Source organism: Poeciliopsis prolifica, unplaced genomic scaffold (assembly GCF_027474105.1).
Source record: "Poeciliopsis prolifica strain line A6 unplaced genomic scaffold, Auburn_PproV2 SCAFFOLD003, whole genome shotgun sequence".
NCBI classification, from domain to species: domain Eukaryota; kingdom Metazoa; phylum Chordata; class Actinopteri; order Cyprinodontiformes; family Poeciliidae; genus Poeciliopsis; species Poeciliopsis prolifica.
In genome coordinates, this window is record NW_026562378.1 from 11,143,344 (window position 1) to 11,161,993 (window position 18,650).

General features: G+C 39.9%; 1 protein-coding gene across 4 annotated transcripts in view; it reads left to right on the plus strand.

Annotated features, from left to right (window-relative positions):
* Window positions 1–18,650, plus strand: part of LOC129358510 (low-density lipoprotein receptor-related protein 1-like) — a 99,065-nt gene that overhangs the window by 43,188 nt on the left and 37,227 nt on the right. For all 4 annotated transcript variants that reach the window (XM_055027624.1, XM_055027626.1, XM_055027625.1 and 1 more), the window contains exons 7-23: window positions 3,807–3,969; window positions 4,893–5,115; window positions 6,683–6,872; window positions 6,977–7,120; window positions 8,512–8,748; window positions 9,187–9,367; window positions 10,256–10,478; window positions 11,578–11,767; window positions 11,847–11,972; window positions 12,708–12,848; window positions 13,035–13,160; window positions 13,251–13,367; window positions 13,613–13,693; window positions 14,445–14,612; window positions 15,989–16,171; window positions 16,255–16,452; window positions 16,548–16,793. In XM_055027624.1, the coding sequence (XP_054883599.1) occupies window positions 3,807–3,969; window positions 4,893–5,115; window positions 6,683–6,872; window positions 6,977–7,120; window positions 8,512–8,748; window positions 9,187–9,367; window positions 10,256–10,478; window positions 11,578–11,767; window positions 11,847–11,972; window positions 12,708–12,848; window positions 13,035–13,160; window positions 13,251–13,367; window positions 13,613–13,693; window positions 14,445–14,612; window positions 15,989–16,171; window positions 16,255–16,452; window positions 16,548–16,793 (2,937 nt within the window). The remainder of the gene's footprint in view (window positions 1–3,806; window positions 3,970–4,892; window positions 5,116–6,682; window positions 6,873–6,976; window positions 7,121–8,511; window positions 8,749–9,186; window positions 9,368–10,255; window positions 10,479–11,577; window positions 11,768–11,846; window positions 11,973–12,707; window positions 12,849–13,034; window positions 13,161–13,250; window positions 13,368–13,612; window positions 13,694–14,444; window positions 14,613–15,988; window positions 16,172–16,254; window positions 16,453–16,547; window positions 16,794–18,650) is intronic.

Below are 18,650 nucleotides of genomic sequence, written 5' to 3' on the forward strand. Positions count from 1 at the left end.
CATGTGTGAAGTTTAGCTTTAGTGTAAATCTAGCTGTTCATTGAGGATGAGGAGAAACAACTCCTGAGCCTGTCTGCAAAAATAATGAGTGGAAGACAATCATTGTTGCAAAAATTGGCAGCAGAATCGTGTTGAGGAAATGTTTTTTTTTTCCCACAGAAGGTCAGAGTTCATAGAAATATAATGTAAGGTCATCCACAATGAAGGCTGTTATAGCAGAGGTCGCCAAACGTTTTTTTTCTCGTGAAAAATATGCAAATGTTAAGCATTTAATAGTACAAGCTGTTTAGTTGATTGTCCATTAATTTTGGCTCCAAAACAAATCATTCTGCACTATTTTGTCTGTTTCATAGTTTCTAAATAAATGGCTTAGTCTGTTGCACTCAGCCTTTCTTCCTCTCTAGAAACAAAGGTGGAGCTGAATAATACCATGTAAGGTCCATAGTCACTAAAAAGTAAGTAGTTTTGGGTACATTGAGTCTGATCTCTGAGCTGTCACTAAGTCCTCTCTCACTGCTTGTACTGCAGAGCTACAGTACAGCTGCTGCTCTTGCTTAGGACTGACACTGGTCTAAAATCTCCTTATGAGGTTATGGGAACTCAAAAGGCCAGCCAGTCAGCACAATTTCTAAATCATCTTACTCTTCGGTCAGCTTTAAGCGTTCTCTCCTTGCCTACTTTCTCCATTTTTATACTCAGCAGTTTGCTCTGCACCTTCAAATCCCCCTTCCGGTTTTAGTGGGAGTTTCATTTTATAATCAGCATCACAGAAACATTTGCTTCAATGAAAAGGATTTCACTAGCTCCACTTCTTTTGCATTGACATTAAGGCTGTGTAGAAAAGGGCCAGAGTGTTTTATTTTTCTTTTCTTTTTAAATCAGACAGAACAGAGAGGACGAAAAGACAGAAAGGGACTTGTTTTCCGAGAAGACGACGAGGTGAAGAAAGCAGCTGGTTCTGTTTTTTTAATTACGCCATGCTTTCTTTATAGCATAGTTTCAGACAGACAGAGCTGCACTTAATGAATCCAGACTCTATTCCCGCCTCTGGGGAGACGACGAAGGGGAGGGATGATGCAGTGAGGACGAGAGGCAACAGAAAAGTTTCCTGATTCGCTGCCATTTTTGTTCACAAACAGCAGAAGAGGTGATCTGTGTGCAACGGAGCCATATATTTCGAATGCAATTTTCCAATATGTCACATTCACCCCTCGCTCCCTTATGTTAGTGTTTGTTACTTAATCAGTGAAAGTAATCTGCTGAGCACCTGGAATGATTTAAACTGAAATATGTGTCAAAAACTCAGAGCTGCTTTGCAATCAGTTCCCAGATTCCCATGAACCTGAGAAATTTTGTTGTTCCGTAGCCAAGTTTCCAAGTTGAGATATGATTCCTCTCAACTCCCCAGTTTTCTGGGCTTCTTTTTACCTCTTCTCCAGCTACTTTTTGTCTTACGGTAACTTTAATTCAACCCAGAATATTGGAAGATATTCATGTTTCCCTTGCTGCACAGAAAAAAAAAGTGTGAGTTTTAGTAAAGCCCAGAATTCTCAGCCGGATGTTCTCAGTTTTATTGGTCTTTAATGTCCACTTATATTCAGATCTTTGTACTGAGAAATGTGCTCCATCATTTCCTGTCAGAATGTGTTTCTTCCCTGGTCGGAGGAATGGATTCTCTGGTCTCCACTAAAGCACCACAGGACTGGATCACCCTGGAAAACAAACCACCGCATTGGATCGCCATCTTCAGCACTGAGCTTTGCGAAAACACAAGAGTCTGAAGACTATGAATGCGACTCTGGCGTTTGTGTGTCAGAAAAGCTCTGTGGAGAGCTGAGCTGGCAGCAGCTGTGAAAATACAAGTCCTTGTGGCTTGTGAAGCCCTCCTCCCAACATTTTTCTTGCACCTCATCTAAATTCTTTACTGTATGCAAAAGTATAGGTTTCGCCCAGTGGAGAGTTTTGATATGGGCCATGTGGGCAGTTGCCCAGGAAGGCACTAGAAAGGAGCATGAGTACCAGATACAAATATATACGTTATTTGCAAGTTTTATTTATGTACTTGAAGTCTGTGGGGAGTTGGTATCCCTGTGTTATCATCCCTCATCCTTGCATAGTTGCTCTCCAAATAAAAGTGACAAACCGAAAAGCTGAAATCTAAATGTTTCATTATGTCTAAACTGAATTTAGCAATAAAAAAAGTGGTCAAATTTGGAAATACTTTGGTATTCATTGCAGTGAAGGGAATGAAACTGAGGTGTTGAGCAACCACGTAGGGGTTAAAGGGAGATTGTTGATCTTAATCCAATCTTGTATCCAAATAAACTGAATAAACAAGTCCAGTCCATGAGCTGTTATCCATACATATAATGTTTGGTCTGACTGGTGTAGATGTGACTGATGTCGGAATGAATGATGGGAGCCACATGCATCATGAAGCTTCTTCCAATGCTCCAGAGGACGACTGATGTTGTGCACAAAGTGTTATAAAATGATGCCTTTACCTTCCATTCAGTAATAGGTGGAGGATTACTAGTGAAGTAAGCACTGGGCTTGGATAACTGGCAACCAGTTAGTGAACTCCCTGCCCAACTCTGCTATGATGTTTCATCAACTCCTGTTTGCACATGACTCTTGAGTTCATGAACGGCCAGCGCTTTGAAGAGGTCTCCTGATCTCTCCTCTTTGGAGCGTGAGTGAGATCGGGCCGAACGTGAAGTCTGATCCAGAGATGATGCCCTGGATCACAGGGGCTGCAGGAGGGGAAGCAGCAGCTTTATGACTCAGTTCTGTGACCTTTTAAACAAACGGCTTCATTTGTTTTCCACCACTCCTCCTGGGTGGGTTTTAGTCTGTCTGTTGTTTTGTATTAACAAATGGTTTCAATGATGAAGACATAGTTGTACATCAATGAGCTTACAGGGAAGAAGGTAATAGAACAAAACATAGTTTTTTTTTTGTTTTGTTCTTCAGTTTGTATTTAGATCTGAAAACAAAGAAAAACTATAGAAGACCATCACTGTTTCTACAAGATGCCTAGTCAAAGTTTTAACTTAGTTCGATATTAGGCATTATTAAGATTAATAAGCTAGAAACAATATATACATCAAACTGCTTACTGTCTTAAATTTAGTCTGACTTTTCAGAAGACATATGCAGTGCTGCAATCAAGTTTTTAATTTATGGATTTGTCATATTTGTTTCTGACGAAGATAACAGGAGAAAATGAAGATAATGTGTTCATTTAATTAAGGAAATATAATAACTGTCTCAAACAAACTGGCACTACTTCATATTTGTTATGGGCTCTGACGGGAAACTCCAAAAGTTTCATTTAACTCATTTTGAGTAATTCAGAAGGGAAGTTGCTGCAGCGCTGTGTTTAAGCTTAAGCTTGCAAACTCAGGCTTCACGGTTCTCCTGCAAGACTTTTTTAGAAAGCAGAATTCATAGTCCCATCATTTGTGCTAAACCCTAAAGTAAAGAAGTCACAGACCATCACTCTACCTCTACTGTGCTCTTTCATGACTTAATGGATGAATTCACAATGTGCTTTTGGAGTCATTTTGGTTGGCCAGTGACTCCTGCAAAGATTACACTCTGTGTCATGTTTTCTCCATCAGAGGATAACGACTCTCACTGTGGTTTGCTGGAGTCCCAGTTCCTTAGAGATGCCCTTTATTTTTCCAGACAGATGTCAGGCGCTTTGTTTCTTATTTGTTGTTTTTAGAAATTATGACTCTACATCACCTTGCACCTCCTGTGTCCCCTCATATTCACTCATCTCTTCTGTTTTTTTATTCCAGATGTGGAGCAAATGGCCATTGACTGGCTCACCGGAAACTTCTACTTTGTGGATGATGTGGATGACAGGATCTTTGTGTGTGACAAGGATGGACAGACATGCGTAACCCTCCTGGACCAGGAGCTCTACAACCCTAAAGGCATTGCTCTGGACCCCAACATGGGGTCAGTATGGATCTAGATTTCTCCAACTCTGTGAACCGCATCCTGAATTGTTCTCCATATGAGAAAAGTTTGATGAAAACTCAGTCTGTCAGAGGCGACTGGACGAACGCCATCTGTCATGATTAGCTCTGAAACATCGTCTTTAAAATCAACTGGAAGGGGTAGCTTAATACTTGAGTACAGATGTTTTGTTTCAGCTATGAATCCCTGACTGCGTAGGTTTTGAGTGTAAAAGTATGTTGTTTGTAACAAAATGCTCCATCTACTTTATCGGCAAATTTGTGTAAGATTTCAGCTTAAGTTGAGATTTTGGGTTTTCCAGGAAAGATGAGTTATTCTGAGTCGGTCTTTGTGAATGTGCAATTGAGAATTTTGGGAAGTTGCGTAAAAGTTGGCAATTATTTATTATTGCTTATTTGGTGAGTTTTTGTTTTTTTTGTTAAAGCAACACAGAAATGTTGCTTAAGAGCACATTATCAGCATCTGTGAGCACGAACTTGTAAATCAAGACAAAGATTTTACTGCACAGAGATATTTTTATACACTCTTAAGGATTATGACTGTCATATTTAACTTGTAACTTTAAATATCACACATCTTCAATAAATAAAATAAATGGTGGTGCAGTGACAAATCAATGGTGACATCCAAGATCAGATGTAAGTTGTAGATTTATAGAAGTTGGAAAATTCACTTGTTAAAAGTGCATAATCATGATTGCCAAAGTTTTTGTGTTACTACTTTGCATAGAAGATGATCTAAAAACAAAAACATGTCACAATGTCCAAACGTATAGCTGTCTGTTTCCTTTTGAATGTTTCTCTTTGTATGTGCAGTAGAGCTACGTTAATGTCATATTTTCAGTGTCCGTCTCTCTGTAAGTCTTTCTGACCTCATTCAGCCGTGACGGTTTGTTTCTGCAGGAAGGTATTCTTCACAGATTATGGTCAGATCCCCAAAGTGGAGCGCTGCGACATGGACGGCCAGAACCGTACCAAGCTCGTCGACAGCAAGATCGTGTTCCCCCACGGCATCACGCTGGACCTCGTCAGCAGGCTGGTGTACTGGGCCGACGCCTACCTGGACTACATCGAGGTGGTGGACTATGAGGGCAAGAACAGGCACACCATCATCCAGGGGCTGCTGGTGAGAGGCGATTATCTTTCTTAAATATTTGCATTTGCAATTCATTATGAGCCTTTAAAAAAAATCCAGCATCTCTTAGAGTTTCCCATATGTCTTTAATGCTTCAAATATTACCCCTGCGTACTCCTGTAATGGGCTCTTGCAAGTGAATTATGGGCAGAGAGAAGATCTGGGTCATTTGCCTTTTCATTAAACAGGCTGAATAATGGTGTCCAGTGCTGACACTGCTAATGCAGCTGCACTGCTGATGCACAGCGGCTCTTAAAGCTTGCGAGGATGTAACAGCTTTTCTGTTCTAACGCAAACAAACACACACTAGGCGCTTTTGTCTGTCGTTGCTTTCATAGCACTCATTTTGGCAGAACATACAACGACTTGCAAAAGTGCTCACTGAGGCTTTTCACATTTTGTCACATTACAAACACAAACTTCAAAGTGTTTTGTTGTGCTTTTGTGTGATGGACCAACACAAAGTGGCACATAATTATGAAGTGGAGGGGAAATGATGCATGGTTTTCAACACTTCTGCAAGTAAGAATGTGGAAAGTGTGCACCTAGACCCCCCATCTGAGATCCAGCGCAGATAATTGCCTTCAGAGGTCACCGAGAAAATAATCAGAGACTCGTGTGTTTATGTGATCTCAAAATGAACACCTTGAAGTTTTTTTTTAGGAGAATTTTACCTGTTCAATGTGAACATTCTTCTTTTAGTCAATCAGAGAACTATGGATCTGTGTAAAAGAGAAACATGTATTCTTTCAATATTTAGCATTATGTCACTGTGACCGAACTTTGCTTCAAACCAAGGCAGGGGACGTCACTTCAGAGAAGATTTTTCTTTGTTTTTATTTGACCTATAGAATAACTTTAATTAACTTCTTTGACAGGCTTGCAGAACAATTACTGTATGAGGGAAACATTTGTCAATCTTGTATTTTAAATCTAATCAACCCTTCAGATTGAGGTGATTTGTCTTGACTTCTGCTGTTATTCTATAAATATAGAGGTTAACCCTTTCATGCACAATGGTCACTACACTAGACAGCTATCTAAAAGCCATTTTCTTGTGCTTCTTGTGGATTTTTATGTCATAAATACACACAGACCACTGAAGTGGACACCAATGCATTATAAAATACACTATCAACTACTGGCCATCACCTGCAAATGCAAGTAATTATTTTTGTTGAATTCAATATGGCCGACAGACAAAAAAAAGCATGCCAACCGACATGTCCCCTCCTTTAACTGTAGACGACTCTTGCAGGTAAAAAAAACATATTGTGACATCAGATGACACCTAAAGAACAATACTACTGATGTATTTTTCAAATAACAACTTTGTATTTGGAGAAAATTACAATTGATCACCAAATGAAAAATGAAATAAAAAAGATATTTTTTTCTATAATTTTTATGCCTTAAGAAACTAAAACAAAATTTGGAAAAAAGAAGTCCTGACACAAAGGATCGTAATTCAGGCATGAAAGGTTTAAATAAAGCCTTATTTAGTGATTTCCATTACGTGCCATCACATCATGCTCTGTTTCTTCTTATATCTTTTTAGATTGAGCATCTGTATGGGTTGACTGTGTTTGAAAACTATCTGTACGCCACCAACTCAGACAATGCGAACATGCAGCCTAAGACCAGTGTGATCAAGATCAACCGCTTTAACAGCACGGACTACCAAGTAGTGACCAGAGTGGACAAAGGGGGCGCTCTGCATGTGTACCACCAGAGACGTCAGCCTCCAGGTGCTCATAAAAGCTTACGTATATTCACACAGCCACATATTTTATCGGTCGTTATCCACCATAACTGTCCCTCGTGCTTTATTTTACCCTCCCCTCGTTTCCAGTGCGCAGCCACGCATGTGAGGTGGATCAGTTTGGGAAGGCTGGAGGCTGCTCCGACCTGTGTCTCCTTGGAAATGGACACAAGACCCGGACGTGCCGCTGTCGCTCTGGATTTAGTCTAGGCAGTGATGGGAAGTCCTGCAAGAGTAAGTGAGAGTCCAGTTTGAGTAAGTCAGAGGTCGAGTTGAAGTCAACAATCACTTAACTGTCCGCTGACTCAAGCTTTTACCCAGAATGCCCTCATTCCGATGTGAAAAGTTAAAGTAATCTAATATCTTTATATATTTTGGATTATAACTAAATCCCTCTTTTCAACTTGTCTTTCTTTCTTTGTGTAATTTCTTTGTTTCTTATACCTTTTTGTTTTCCCTCCTGGTGACATTGTACCCAACCTAATTAGTTTTCTTTCCTCCTTTTGTCCTTTTGTCTTCCCCTTCTTGTCTCTCATTTCAACCTACTTACTTCCTCCTCCTTTCTTTCCTTTTGCTAAGAATGGAAATACTTAAAAATGTGTAGAATCCCTTCGTTTGGTCCTCTTCACTCTAATTGGTCCACCTGGAAAAGATGTAGAAAAAAATCCCTCCATAAAAATAAATTGGGTTTTATTGCAGCTGCTTAATCTCACACTGAAAATCCCAAAAAACTTTTTCTTTAATCTGAGAACATTTGTTCAGTGGGGAAAATCCCTCATTAAGGAATAATTGGAACATAATGCTGTTTTTCTTCTAAAAGCACTTTAATCCTTGTTGAATTCTTAGATGTACCAAGAAATGTTGAGTTAAAATTGTGTCGGTTCTGCAAAAAATCTGAAAATATGTCCTCATATAGTTGTTCAGAAAGATAAAGAGAAAAACTATATGGTCAAAACAATACAGAAATAGTTCAGAAGACACAAAACATATTCATACAAAAATATATTTTTCTTTTAAAGTCTTAGCATGATTGGTGATAATAGTGGAGAACAAATAAATACCCACATATCCTCAAGTTTAAAATATATCAGCATTTATCTCTCACAACAACAGGGCTGTAATATATTTATTTGTTTTCCAAGTATTATATAACTAATGCTGTTCATCAGATCTTTGGGGGCTCGAAGGATTTCTGATATTTTAGCTTGTACAAATATGTAGGCTTTCAGCTCACAATGAAATTCAAACTATACAAAATCAACTTTAACATAAAACAACGTTGAGCTTGGACGAAGGTTGTTTACAGGTTCTCTGCTGAGAGAATAGAATTAGCTCTAATTTCCACTTGGAGCTGTTGGCTGTGTTCAGAAAGATGTTTTAGTTTTTCATGCAGCATTAGCAGCTTTATTAATCTGCCTACTCCTAAATCCACAGCAGTGATTTAGCCAAGGGCAACCCATTATCTTTCCAATTTGGCACAGCTTGCAAATCTTAACTCTTTTAGTTCATGTATGTTATGAAGATTCTGGGGGAATTACTGCTTTTTACTTTTTTTTTTTTTTTAATTCGGTGTCAGATAAATGACAGTGTCAGTTTTAAGTCGTGCTTGTCTTGTTTTGGTGCAGAGCCTGAACATGAACTCTTCCTGGTCTATGGCAAAGGCCGTCCTGGCGTCATAAGGGGGATGGATATAAAGGCGAAGGTACCAGACGAGTACATGATCCCGATCGAGAACCTGATGAACCCCAGAGCTCTCGACTTTCATGCAGAGAGCGAGTTTATTTACTTTGCTGATGCCACAAGCTTCATCATTGGGCGACAGAAGATTGATGGAACGGAGAGGGATATTATCCTAAAAGAAGGTATAACTAAGTTCAAACTAGAATTTTTAGTCTTAACTAAATATTTAAATTTAATGGGGAGACTTATTCCAGTGCAATGACATTTTCATCAGTTTTAGGTTAACTGTGTCTTGCAAATATTGTGATAGTCTTTTAGGATTGCAAGAGTTTTGCTAAGGCTGCAAGTAACAAAGATGCACAAAAAATTAATGTTCTTTTACTTTTTATGCATGCAAAATTTAGATTTAGAAATATTGCATTATTGCAATATTGCACAAGATTAAATTTACATTACATAGTAATTGGAATTGGAGAAACACATTGTCTTCAGTCTTCTTGCAAACACAGGAAAACAATCCCAAAAAATTTTGAGATTGATGTTGGAAATGGCATATTATATAATTCAGCGATGCAACGTTGATATCTACCCACCATCAAGTTTGTTCACGTTTGTTTCAGGGATCCACACAGTCGAGGGTATTGCTGTGGACTGGATGGCTGACAATTTGTATTGGACAGATGACGGGCCCAAGAAGACCATTAGCGTAGCTCGGCTGGAAAAGGCTTCACAGACCCGCAAAACCCTCATTGAGGGGAAAATGACTCATCCTCGTGCCATTGTGGTGGATCCTCTTCACGGGTAAGGGTGGACACACACAGAGAGAGAAAGAGAAAGAAAGGGAGGAATGAGGTGGGTGGGACGGAGTTTGATGTTTTTGTTCAACAAAAAGAACTTCAATCCAGAGCTGCAGTTGTTTCATCTGTGTGGATCAAGTGAGCTAACTCACGCTCCATCTATGAAAAAGATTTCTATTATTCATCTTGTTGTTTATCTCATCTTTATATCCCTCAAAGAGGCATTTATCTTGCTTTCAATCTGTGTTTCTGGTTGTCATTACGATGAATTTTGATGCCCCTACTTGCTTATTGCTCATGGATTTCCTCCACCAGATGATCCACATGCAGGCATTTCTATTGCTTAACGGATCAAGCAGCGCTCAATCTTTGTGTCTTATCACTAAAAAGTTGCCGGTTTTCTTTTCAAAATCATACATTTGCAAACACATTGTTTAGATTGGTAGTGACAGCGTGATGTGTGTCCACACACCTCCCAGGAGAAAGGCCCTCGCTTCCACTAATGCACATAATCCATCAGGCTCAGAAAGAGGAAAGAGGTGGCGGGAGGTTTGTTGAAAGGAAAGGATGAGAAGGCGCGACTGAAGAAAAAAATAATAATTTTAATGGTTATACCTGCCATATTCCCATGAGCTGAGGTGTTTTCAGACCTAGTTAATTGCTCGCAGCCTGATTTTTTTTGCACATCAGTGACTTATTGAACAAGTCCTGGATTCATTAATTAACTGGTGATAAATAATGATTGATTATTTTGTCAGTTTGCGCTGTGTAATCATCCCCTTTGGTTGGTCGGTAGATTTTATAAAGCTCTACTTGTGTATGAAGCTCTTAAAAAAGACCAAACAAATATTGTATTTCACTCAATCAGACAGTTGCTGTTGTGGTTCATCAGGTGGATGTATTGGACAGACTGGGAGGAGGACCCCAAAGAGAGCAAAAGAGGCAAAATTGAGCGGGCCTGGATGGATGGCTCCAACAGAAATGTCTTCCTGACTAGCAAAACGGTGCTGTGGCCCAACGGGCTCAGTCTGGACATCCCTCAGGGCGTCCTCTACTGGGTGGACGCCTACTACGACCGGATCGAAATGGTCTACCTCAACAACTCCATGCGAAAGGTCTGACCGCTACGTCATCAGAGTTCTAACAGAGACGTTCAGTCAGATCAAAACCAGGATTATTTTCCGAAAAACCAACAAACATGGAAGCTGAAGTAATCAGAATTGTTCTGCAAACCCAGTGGTTTAAGGTGTTTGTAGCTTTGTTGGGCAAATTTTAATACATTTAAAATAAATAACCTACAAGCAGATGATTAACATTCTATAAATAAATTTAAAAAATCAGGTAATATTTATTTTAAATCTTTTAAAATGCTACTTCAGTACCAGGTACATACTGACCTGTTTGTTAACATGGTCGATAGTGAATATAGAACTACATTTGAAACAAAACAAAAAAAAACAAAAAAAACAACTTGCTCAGAAAAGTTCTGGTTTTTCTACGGCGGTAATGTTGCAATACATGTAATTTAATCTCTAATTAAGACAGGTGGTTTATTTTGTATGGACTGAAAATGATTGCAGGATTAGAATATAACACATGTGGCACTGCTGCAGCTCACATAAACAACACTGACATGTCACAGTCATTCTCCTATGTCGTCCCTTAATCTCATGCTCTACCATGTAGACACTTAGTCTGCACTGATGAAGATCTACTGAACTTGCTGGACAGTATGTTTGAAGTAGTTAAAACTGCCCACACACGACTTCATTTCTGATTTATTTGACTGATTCAGCTTTTTAAACACTTAATAGAACGAAAAGCAGAACTTTAGTTTCATCACAAGATTGCCGTGCGATTTTTGTGTTTATAAAAAACAAATAAAACCAAACAAATGTGTGTTACTATGGTGAAAAAGTGAAAAACAGGACTTTCCACTGGTGCAGTCCAACACATTACATTTTCCACACTTTGTCACCAGCATTGACTCTCCATACAAAATAATTTAAAAAACAGGACTTGACATAAAACCATTTAGTTTCTTCATATTTAAGTCAAACTTAAATTAGATTGTTGCACTAATTGTAAGTATCAAGATGATAAGACCCAGTTCTTGATAAACTTTGATGTGTTCTTTCTGTAAAAGAGATTGTTGTATGAAACTTTTGCCACCATTAAACATGAATTTCCCTCTGGCTTCTTGTCTGCCATCAGACGGTGTATGAAGGTCAAGAACTGAACCACGCCTTCGGTCTGTGCCATTATAGCCAATTCTTATTCTGGAACGAGTACCGGAGCGGCAGCATTTACAAACTGGATACGACCACCGGCACCGCCACGCTGCTTCGTAACGAGCGCCCGCCCATCTTTGAGATCCGGATGTACGACGCCCAGCAGCAGCAAGGTGCTGGACATTAGATGTGACATGTAACGTTAACTTTATGGTGTTGAATCGCTGCTTAGTCATATCCTTTGTTCTGCAGGTTCTAATGCGTGTCGTGTGTACAACGGTGGCTGCAGCAGTCTGTGTCTGGCCATACCAGGAGGCAGACAATGTGCCTGTGCAGAAGACCAAATACTGGACCCAGCTGACAACACCAGTTGTAAAGGTACAAAAGTGACTAAAAGGAAGGTTTTGTCATGTAAAATAATGTGATACCTTAGTCCAATGCTTTATACCCCCCTTGAATGCAACTTATATCTCTATAACTCAATTGAAATAAAACATATTGAGCAAAACTAAATATTTGTGCATAAGTGTGTGCGCATGCTTATATATATATATATATATAGAAAAAGCTTTGTTAAAGCACGCCATGACTTTATTATAGCATTTAGTCTTTTTGCGTCAAAGTGGACGAGTAAGGCACATCGTGATGTGGCAACAATGACCCACCCTGCTTTAAAGAAAAATAAAAATGTCTCAAATCTATCAGACTGCGAGGGCGTTTCCAATGCCTAGTCTTTTCCAGACCATCAAGTCCAGGTCTGGGTTGTGTATGGATGAAAATTCAGATCTTCTGATTCTTTGCGTAGCTGCAGGGTAAACATTACCAGACAATGATTAGGACTGTTTGCTCAGAGTTGAATGCATAATTATGCAACAACAATGACAGCTGCGTATTGTAAAAGAATAAAATACGATGCTCTTTGTGAACACAGTATCTGTGATAGTCCAAGTGTTCCCTGTCTGAATGATGATTTATTTGCAATTACAGTACAGCTACTGGTTTGTGGCAAGTTTGACAAATGGATACAGATGAGCTTTTTTACTTTCACTATTCTTAGACAGAATGCAAAACTGTACCTGGCAATGTTTAACTTATAGTCTCTCCTTTTCCCAGCCAACCCGTCTTATGTCCCCCCACCTCAATGCCAGCCAGGGGAGTTTGCCTGCAAGAACAATCGCTGCATCCAGGAGCGCTGGAAATGCGACGGGGACAACGATTGTCTGGACAACAGCGATGAGACTCTAGAGTTATGCCGTGAGTCAACAAACACCAGGGTGCAAGTCAGGGGTGGACGGTGTGTGCTGTTGTGCAAGGAGAAATAAAGCAATGTCTGCGGATCTGGAAAGGCTTTGTTTCCAGGCAAAGTCCAGACGTGTTTTCTTCACATACTACAGCAGTGCTCTAAAAAGATGCCTATTTCCTTTAATTTTGTCTCTCCAGACCAGCACACCTGCTCTGCTGACAGGTTTAAGTGCAAGAACAACCGCTGCATCCCTCTGCGCTGGCTGTGCGACGGGGATAACGACTGTGGCAACGGCGAGGACGAATCCAACACCACCTGCTCAGGTGCACAACGCGCTTCGCAAAGCTATTCTCAACATTTCCTTCTTCAGGTTTTGGCACACTGGACACAACTTCTGCCTCTTTGTGTTTCAGCTCGGACCTGCCCGACCAACCAGTTCTCCTGCACCAGCGGGCGCTGCATCCCCGCTTCCTGGACGTGTGACCTGGACGATGACTGTGGCGATCGGTCAGATGAACCTGTAGATTGTGGTTGGTTGACGTCTCGTATTGTTACATGGTGCTTTGGTTGTGCGGAATCATTCTTTGGAGATGCTTACATTGTTTTACTTACTATATATTACATAAAATCCAATGATGTTTGTGGCTGTGACTTAACAAAATGGGTCAAAGGTCATGAATACTTTATGAAGTCACTTTCAATTTCTCAAAAGAGTGTTTTAACATTTGAATGGATCTTTAACAGTATGAAGTCTAATGGTTTTGGATTTCTGCAGCCTACCCCACCTGCTTCCCCCTCACGCAGTTCACCTGCAACAATGGGCGTTGCATCAACATCAACTGGCGCTGCGATAATGGTTAGTGTCTATTCTTTGTTGTGTTTGCACTGTAGCAGCTCCCTTGTTTCCTTCGTCACAGTTTGCCATGCATGTTTCATCACCAGGCCTTTATTTCTTGTGCTTTATGTCATGTTGTGCATTTCGTACATTTGTGTATTTTGGTTTGTATCGTCCTGTGTCGTGCTGTTCGCCCACTGTGCTGTCTTCCGTTGGTTCTGTCTTTCAGAAAAGGATTGTGACGACGGCTCTGATGAGTTGAATTGTCCAAAGCTGACCGGTTAGTGCATAGATCAGAATGCACCAAAATGGTGATGATGCTAGCCAAAGCTTTCAGACTGACCAGTAAAGGCTTGGAGAGAGTCAGGGACGCTTTTCTAACTGAGGTTCAGCCTCAAGCTGAGGTGTTTGTGAACACAACATAAACTGAAACTGCTGCCTCTTTTTATTGTTTTTTGTTGTTGTTGATGTGCTACACACAAATTTGATCAATGACACTATCAAATTTGTGCACATCAGTTATAAATAGCTGTTTTTCCCATAAGACTTTAAAACTCAGTGGTTTAAAAAAAAAGCTGTTTTTACGCTGCAGAGCTCAATCTGTCATCGCTGTGTACATTTTCTTAATGGTGCCTATTCTGATCTATGCAGTTTCTGTCATCATTTAAAGTCTCATCTTTCATATGTTTGTTTTCACTGCCACGTGTCAAATGGGCTGTTGTTGTTGTTGCCTCGTTTGATTCAGAAGCAACTTGCTTCGTTTGTTTTCCAGATAATGACTGTGGGGACAACAGTGATGAGGCTGGGTGCCGGCACTCCTGCTCCAGCACTCAGTTCAAGTGTAACAGCGGCCGCTGCATCCCAGATTACTGGACGTGTGACGGCGACAACGACTGTGGGGACTACAGCGACGAGACCCATGCCAACTGCACGAACACGGGTCTGTGTCTCTATCTGCTGACCTGCTCACGGTCCATTTCATCTGCTCACAGTTCACTTGCTTTAGAGAGAGTTACAAAGGATGAGCTTGTTCTTGCAGCACTCCAATGTCCTACTTTGTAACATATAAATCAATTGTCTATGTAATGTAACGTTCTGACTCATATGGTCTGATACAGCATTCAAGGATGATCAGAGCTTCCTGTACAGTGGAGAGTAGTGAATGTTAGACAAGGATTAAATACCTAAGAAACAACAGCTTTGTGTTAAACCAATTGCTATAAAATGAGAGTTTATTATTTGAAAAATGACTAAGGGACAATGGACTTAATGCTTCCTACTGTTATCTTATATTAGCAATTGTCACAGTTATCAGGGATATCATCACTACTAGATTTTTCTCTGTGTATTTGTTTGAAAAATAGTACTCTAAATAATTATTCTGAGATGTCTAAAACGTTGACACTTTTATATTTATCATGTTTCATGAAAGACAGAAATTAAAAGCTCAATGGGATAAAATAAAGCCACTTTGCTGTAAAACACTCAGCCTTCCTGTTATCAGCTGAAGTTTCACTCTCGTTCTCTTCTCACCTGAAGGAACTGTACCTGTTTTCGTATCAGAAAAAATAGTTTTGTGAAAAATGTTTTTTTTTAATTGTTCATATTTGTGTTGCCTTTGATTTAATTTTGAACATCTGATACTGAAAATTGCTAACTTCAAGTCTTCTTCACATGGCATAACTTTGCACCAAAGAGTTGTTCTGTCACTGATGTGCTAAGGTATGCTCTGTTCAGTGAACAGGACAAAATTGGATTTTTCAGTATCAGACAAGCTAGTCACCAGTCTAATCCAATTAGACTCAAAGTTGTGTTCAGTGGTATCAGTCTTGTCTTTACTTTTTTCCTTGTCAATAGATTTTTGTTTTTGTTAAAGTAATGTGAGTTTTTCTTCCCTGTAATTGATATTATTTTAAATATTTTCCATGTCTGTCTTGATATTGTTTTTTTATGTGAGTTTTTGTTAATATTTCAACTGTGTTCCATGTCATTTTGGGTTTTCATGAAGTTTAAACTTTTTTTTTTACATTTTATCTCCAAATTTGTCATTTTGACTTTTTTTTTAAGCGTTTAGGCTTTTTTTCAACTTTTTTGCTCAGCTTTCATCTTCCATCTTGTCATGGCTAAACAACAAAAACACTTTCTCATAATTGAACAGTATAGTCATCATTTAGCTTCTTGCCAAAGCAACAGGAGAGGAAACAGACTGACTTAAACATGTTCTGTCTTAGTCAGTCTTCTTGCTGCCTTTCTGCTTCAAGATTTTGGATTTTGTTTGTATTCATCCCTGAAAACAAACTTTTTGTTCCCCCACAGCCACACGTCCGCCCGGCGGTTGTCACACCGATGAGTTTCAGTGTCGGATGGACGGCCTTTGCATCCCGCTGCGTTGGCGCTGTGACGGAGACACCGACTGCATGGACATGAGCGATGAGAAGAACTGTGAGGGCGTCACACCCATGTGTGATCCAGCTGTCAAGTTCGGTTGCAGAGACTCTGGTGGGGCAGACTCGGAACAAAGATGTCAAGTAGGGGTATGTAAAGTTTTAGTTTTTATTTTCAACCCGACCTTGTATCCACAGCTCGCTGCATCAGCAAAGCCTGGGTTTGTGACGGCGACAGCGACTGCGAGGACAACTCAGATGAGGAAAACTGCGAAGCGCTGGTGTGTAAGCTCTCCCACCATGTGTGTGCCAGCAACTCCACCATCTGTCTGCCTGCAGAGAAAATCTGTGATGGTCACGACGACTGCCCAGATGGCTCTGATGAGAAACTCTGCGGTAAGAAAAGAACAGCATTCGGACCGAGAGCAGAACATCAAGTACTGCTCTTGTGTGTTTTCAGACCCTAATGGCCTCACTCCTTCGCTGTGCAGATCTGTGCTCTATGAACAACGGCGACTGCAGCCACAACTGCACGGTGGCTCCCGGCGAGGGCGTGATCTGCTCCTGTCCGCTGGGCATGGAGCTGGGCTCTGACAACAAGACGTGTCAGATCCAGAGCTTCTGCGCCAAGCACCTGAAGTGCAGTCAGCGCTGCGAACAGGACAAGTTCAGCGTGAAATGCTCCTGTTACGACGGCTGGGAACTGGAACATGATATGGAGAACTGCAAGAGCAAAGGTGAAAGAGCCAATCAAACAGAACAGCATGACAGTGGGTTGGGTATAAATGATTTATATCAGGAAAAAGCAGAACATTCAGCCAGTTTACCTTTATTGGCCTTCCTGGTAAAAGTATTTGAAAGCCCTAAAATAAATTCCACGTTTATTGCAGTTCCATAATCTCACATTGAAAATGTCATAAAGAAATCACCCTTTAATTTAAAGTGTATCTATTTCTTTAGAGAAAAAACATGTACTGTTATTGGCAAGGCAAGTGTTTTCCTAACAGAAGCAGCTTTTTTTATTTATCATCCAATTTTTAAGTCAATGAATGCGTAGGAACCTCTAAAAGGTGATGAGTGCCTACCTGTTTCATCGAGGTATGAAGCTTTTCAAACATGGTTGAGCAGCAGCCATATTTATGTGGCAGTCGTACATGAAGAAGATGGAATAGAAAGTGAATAAAATCTCCAAAGCTTACTATTGGAGAACTGCAGGTAGAAGTTGCAAACTGGGGAGAAGTTAATGGCAATGACAATTTTATCTACAGTTTACAGCACATTATAGCAACAAGTGCCGCAGAAATGTTTACAGCAAGCAATATAGATGGTAAACAAGAAAACATTAAGACTATAAAGTTCACTAAAAGCATAAGAAAATTTGAAGTTTCTTGATGTGATCGATACTCAGCACTCTCATTATTAGGAGAGGCAGGTTGTTCCAGAGAATAGGAGGAGCGACTATAAATGCACAATCACCTCTGCCTTTTCATTTAGAGCTGGGAACACCGAGAAACATTTGGTTATCTGAAGGTTTCTGGATATACTTTATATAAAAGGTTCTCACTGGTAACCATTACAAGCCATTTATATGCCACTTGTTGGTTGGGTTTTTTCTGTCCTACCATCTGTATAATGTCAACTGTAAATTAAAAGCTAGTAAAACTCTAAATTTAACTCTGCGATTTGGTGAATAAGACTACTCAAGGGAAGATTATTTATAGCACATTTCAGCAACCAGGCAGCTCAAAGTGCCTCACCATAAAAACATAATATCTTAACTAATTAAACAAGCAATAAACATTACGTACCATTAAAAACATCAAATATGTTGCTCAACGTTTCAGTTATTAAGTATTAAAGTCAGCTCTACACAGGTAGGTTTCAGCCTTGATTTAAAGAAATTCAGTGTTTTGGCATTTTTGCAGTTTCCTGGAAGTTGGTTCCAGATTAGTGGAGCAGTGAAATTGAATACTGCTTGGTTCTGGTTCTGGGGATGCAGAGCCGACTGAAACCAGAAGATCTGAGTGCTTTGAAGGGGTGATGCTATAAGAGTTTGTGTGTTTTATGGCGTTCTGTGATTTACGAACTAACAAAAGTACTTTAAAGTCTATTCTCTGAGCTACAGGGAGCCAGTGTTTGAACTTCAGAACAGGTCTGATGTCTCTATCTTCCTGGTTTTAGTGAAAACATGAGCAGGAGCGTTCTGGATCAGCTGAATTTTTAGCTCACATAATATTGTTGACTTTGATGTGAAACAAGAGATTAACATTTACCATACTCACTGCTCCGCATGGGGGAGGATCTGTGTTGCTGTGGGCTTTTTGAAACACAAAAAAACAAAATCTTGTATGCTAAGTCAGAAAACAAAGAATGGGTCTTCAAAGAAAAATGGCATGCTTCAGCCTTGCAAATATTAGAAGAACTTTAAGTGTTGTACTTAAAGGTACTTTTGTATAAAGTCTTAACTGCATGAGTGGCAATAATTTTGAATGTGCCATATTGAAAGACTTGATGTTTGAGAGTGAGGTTATTAATATAACCTCACTGAAGTTACAGGACACACAACTGTAGCAAGAACATGTCTAGTTGTTGGA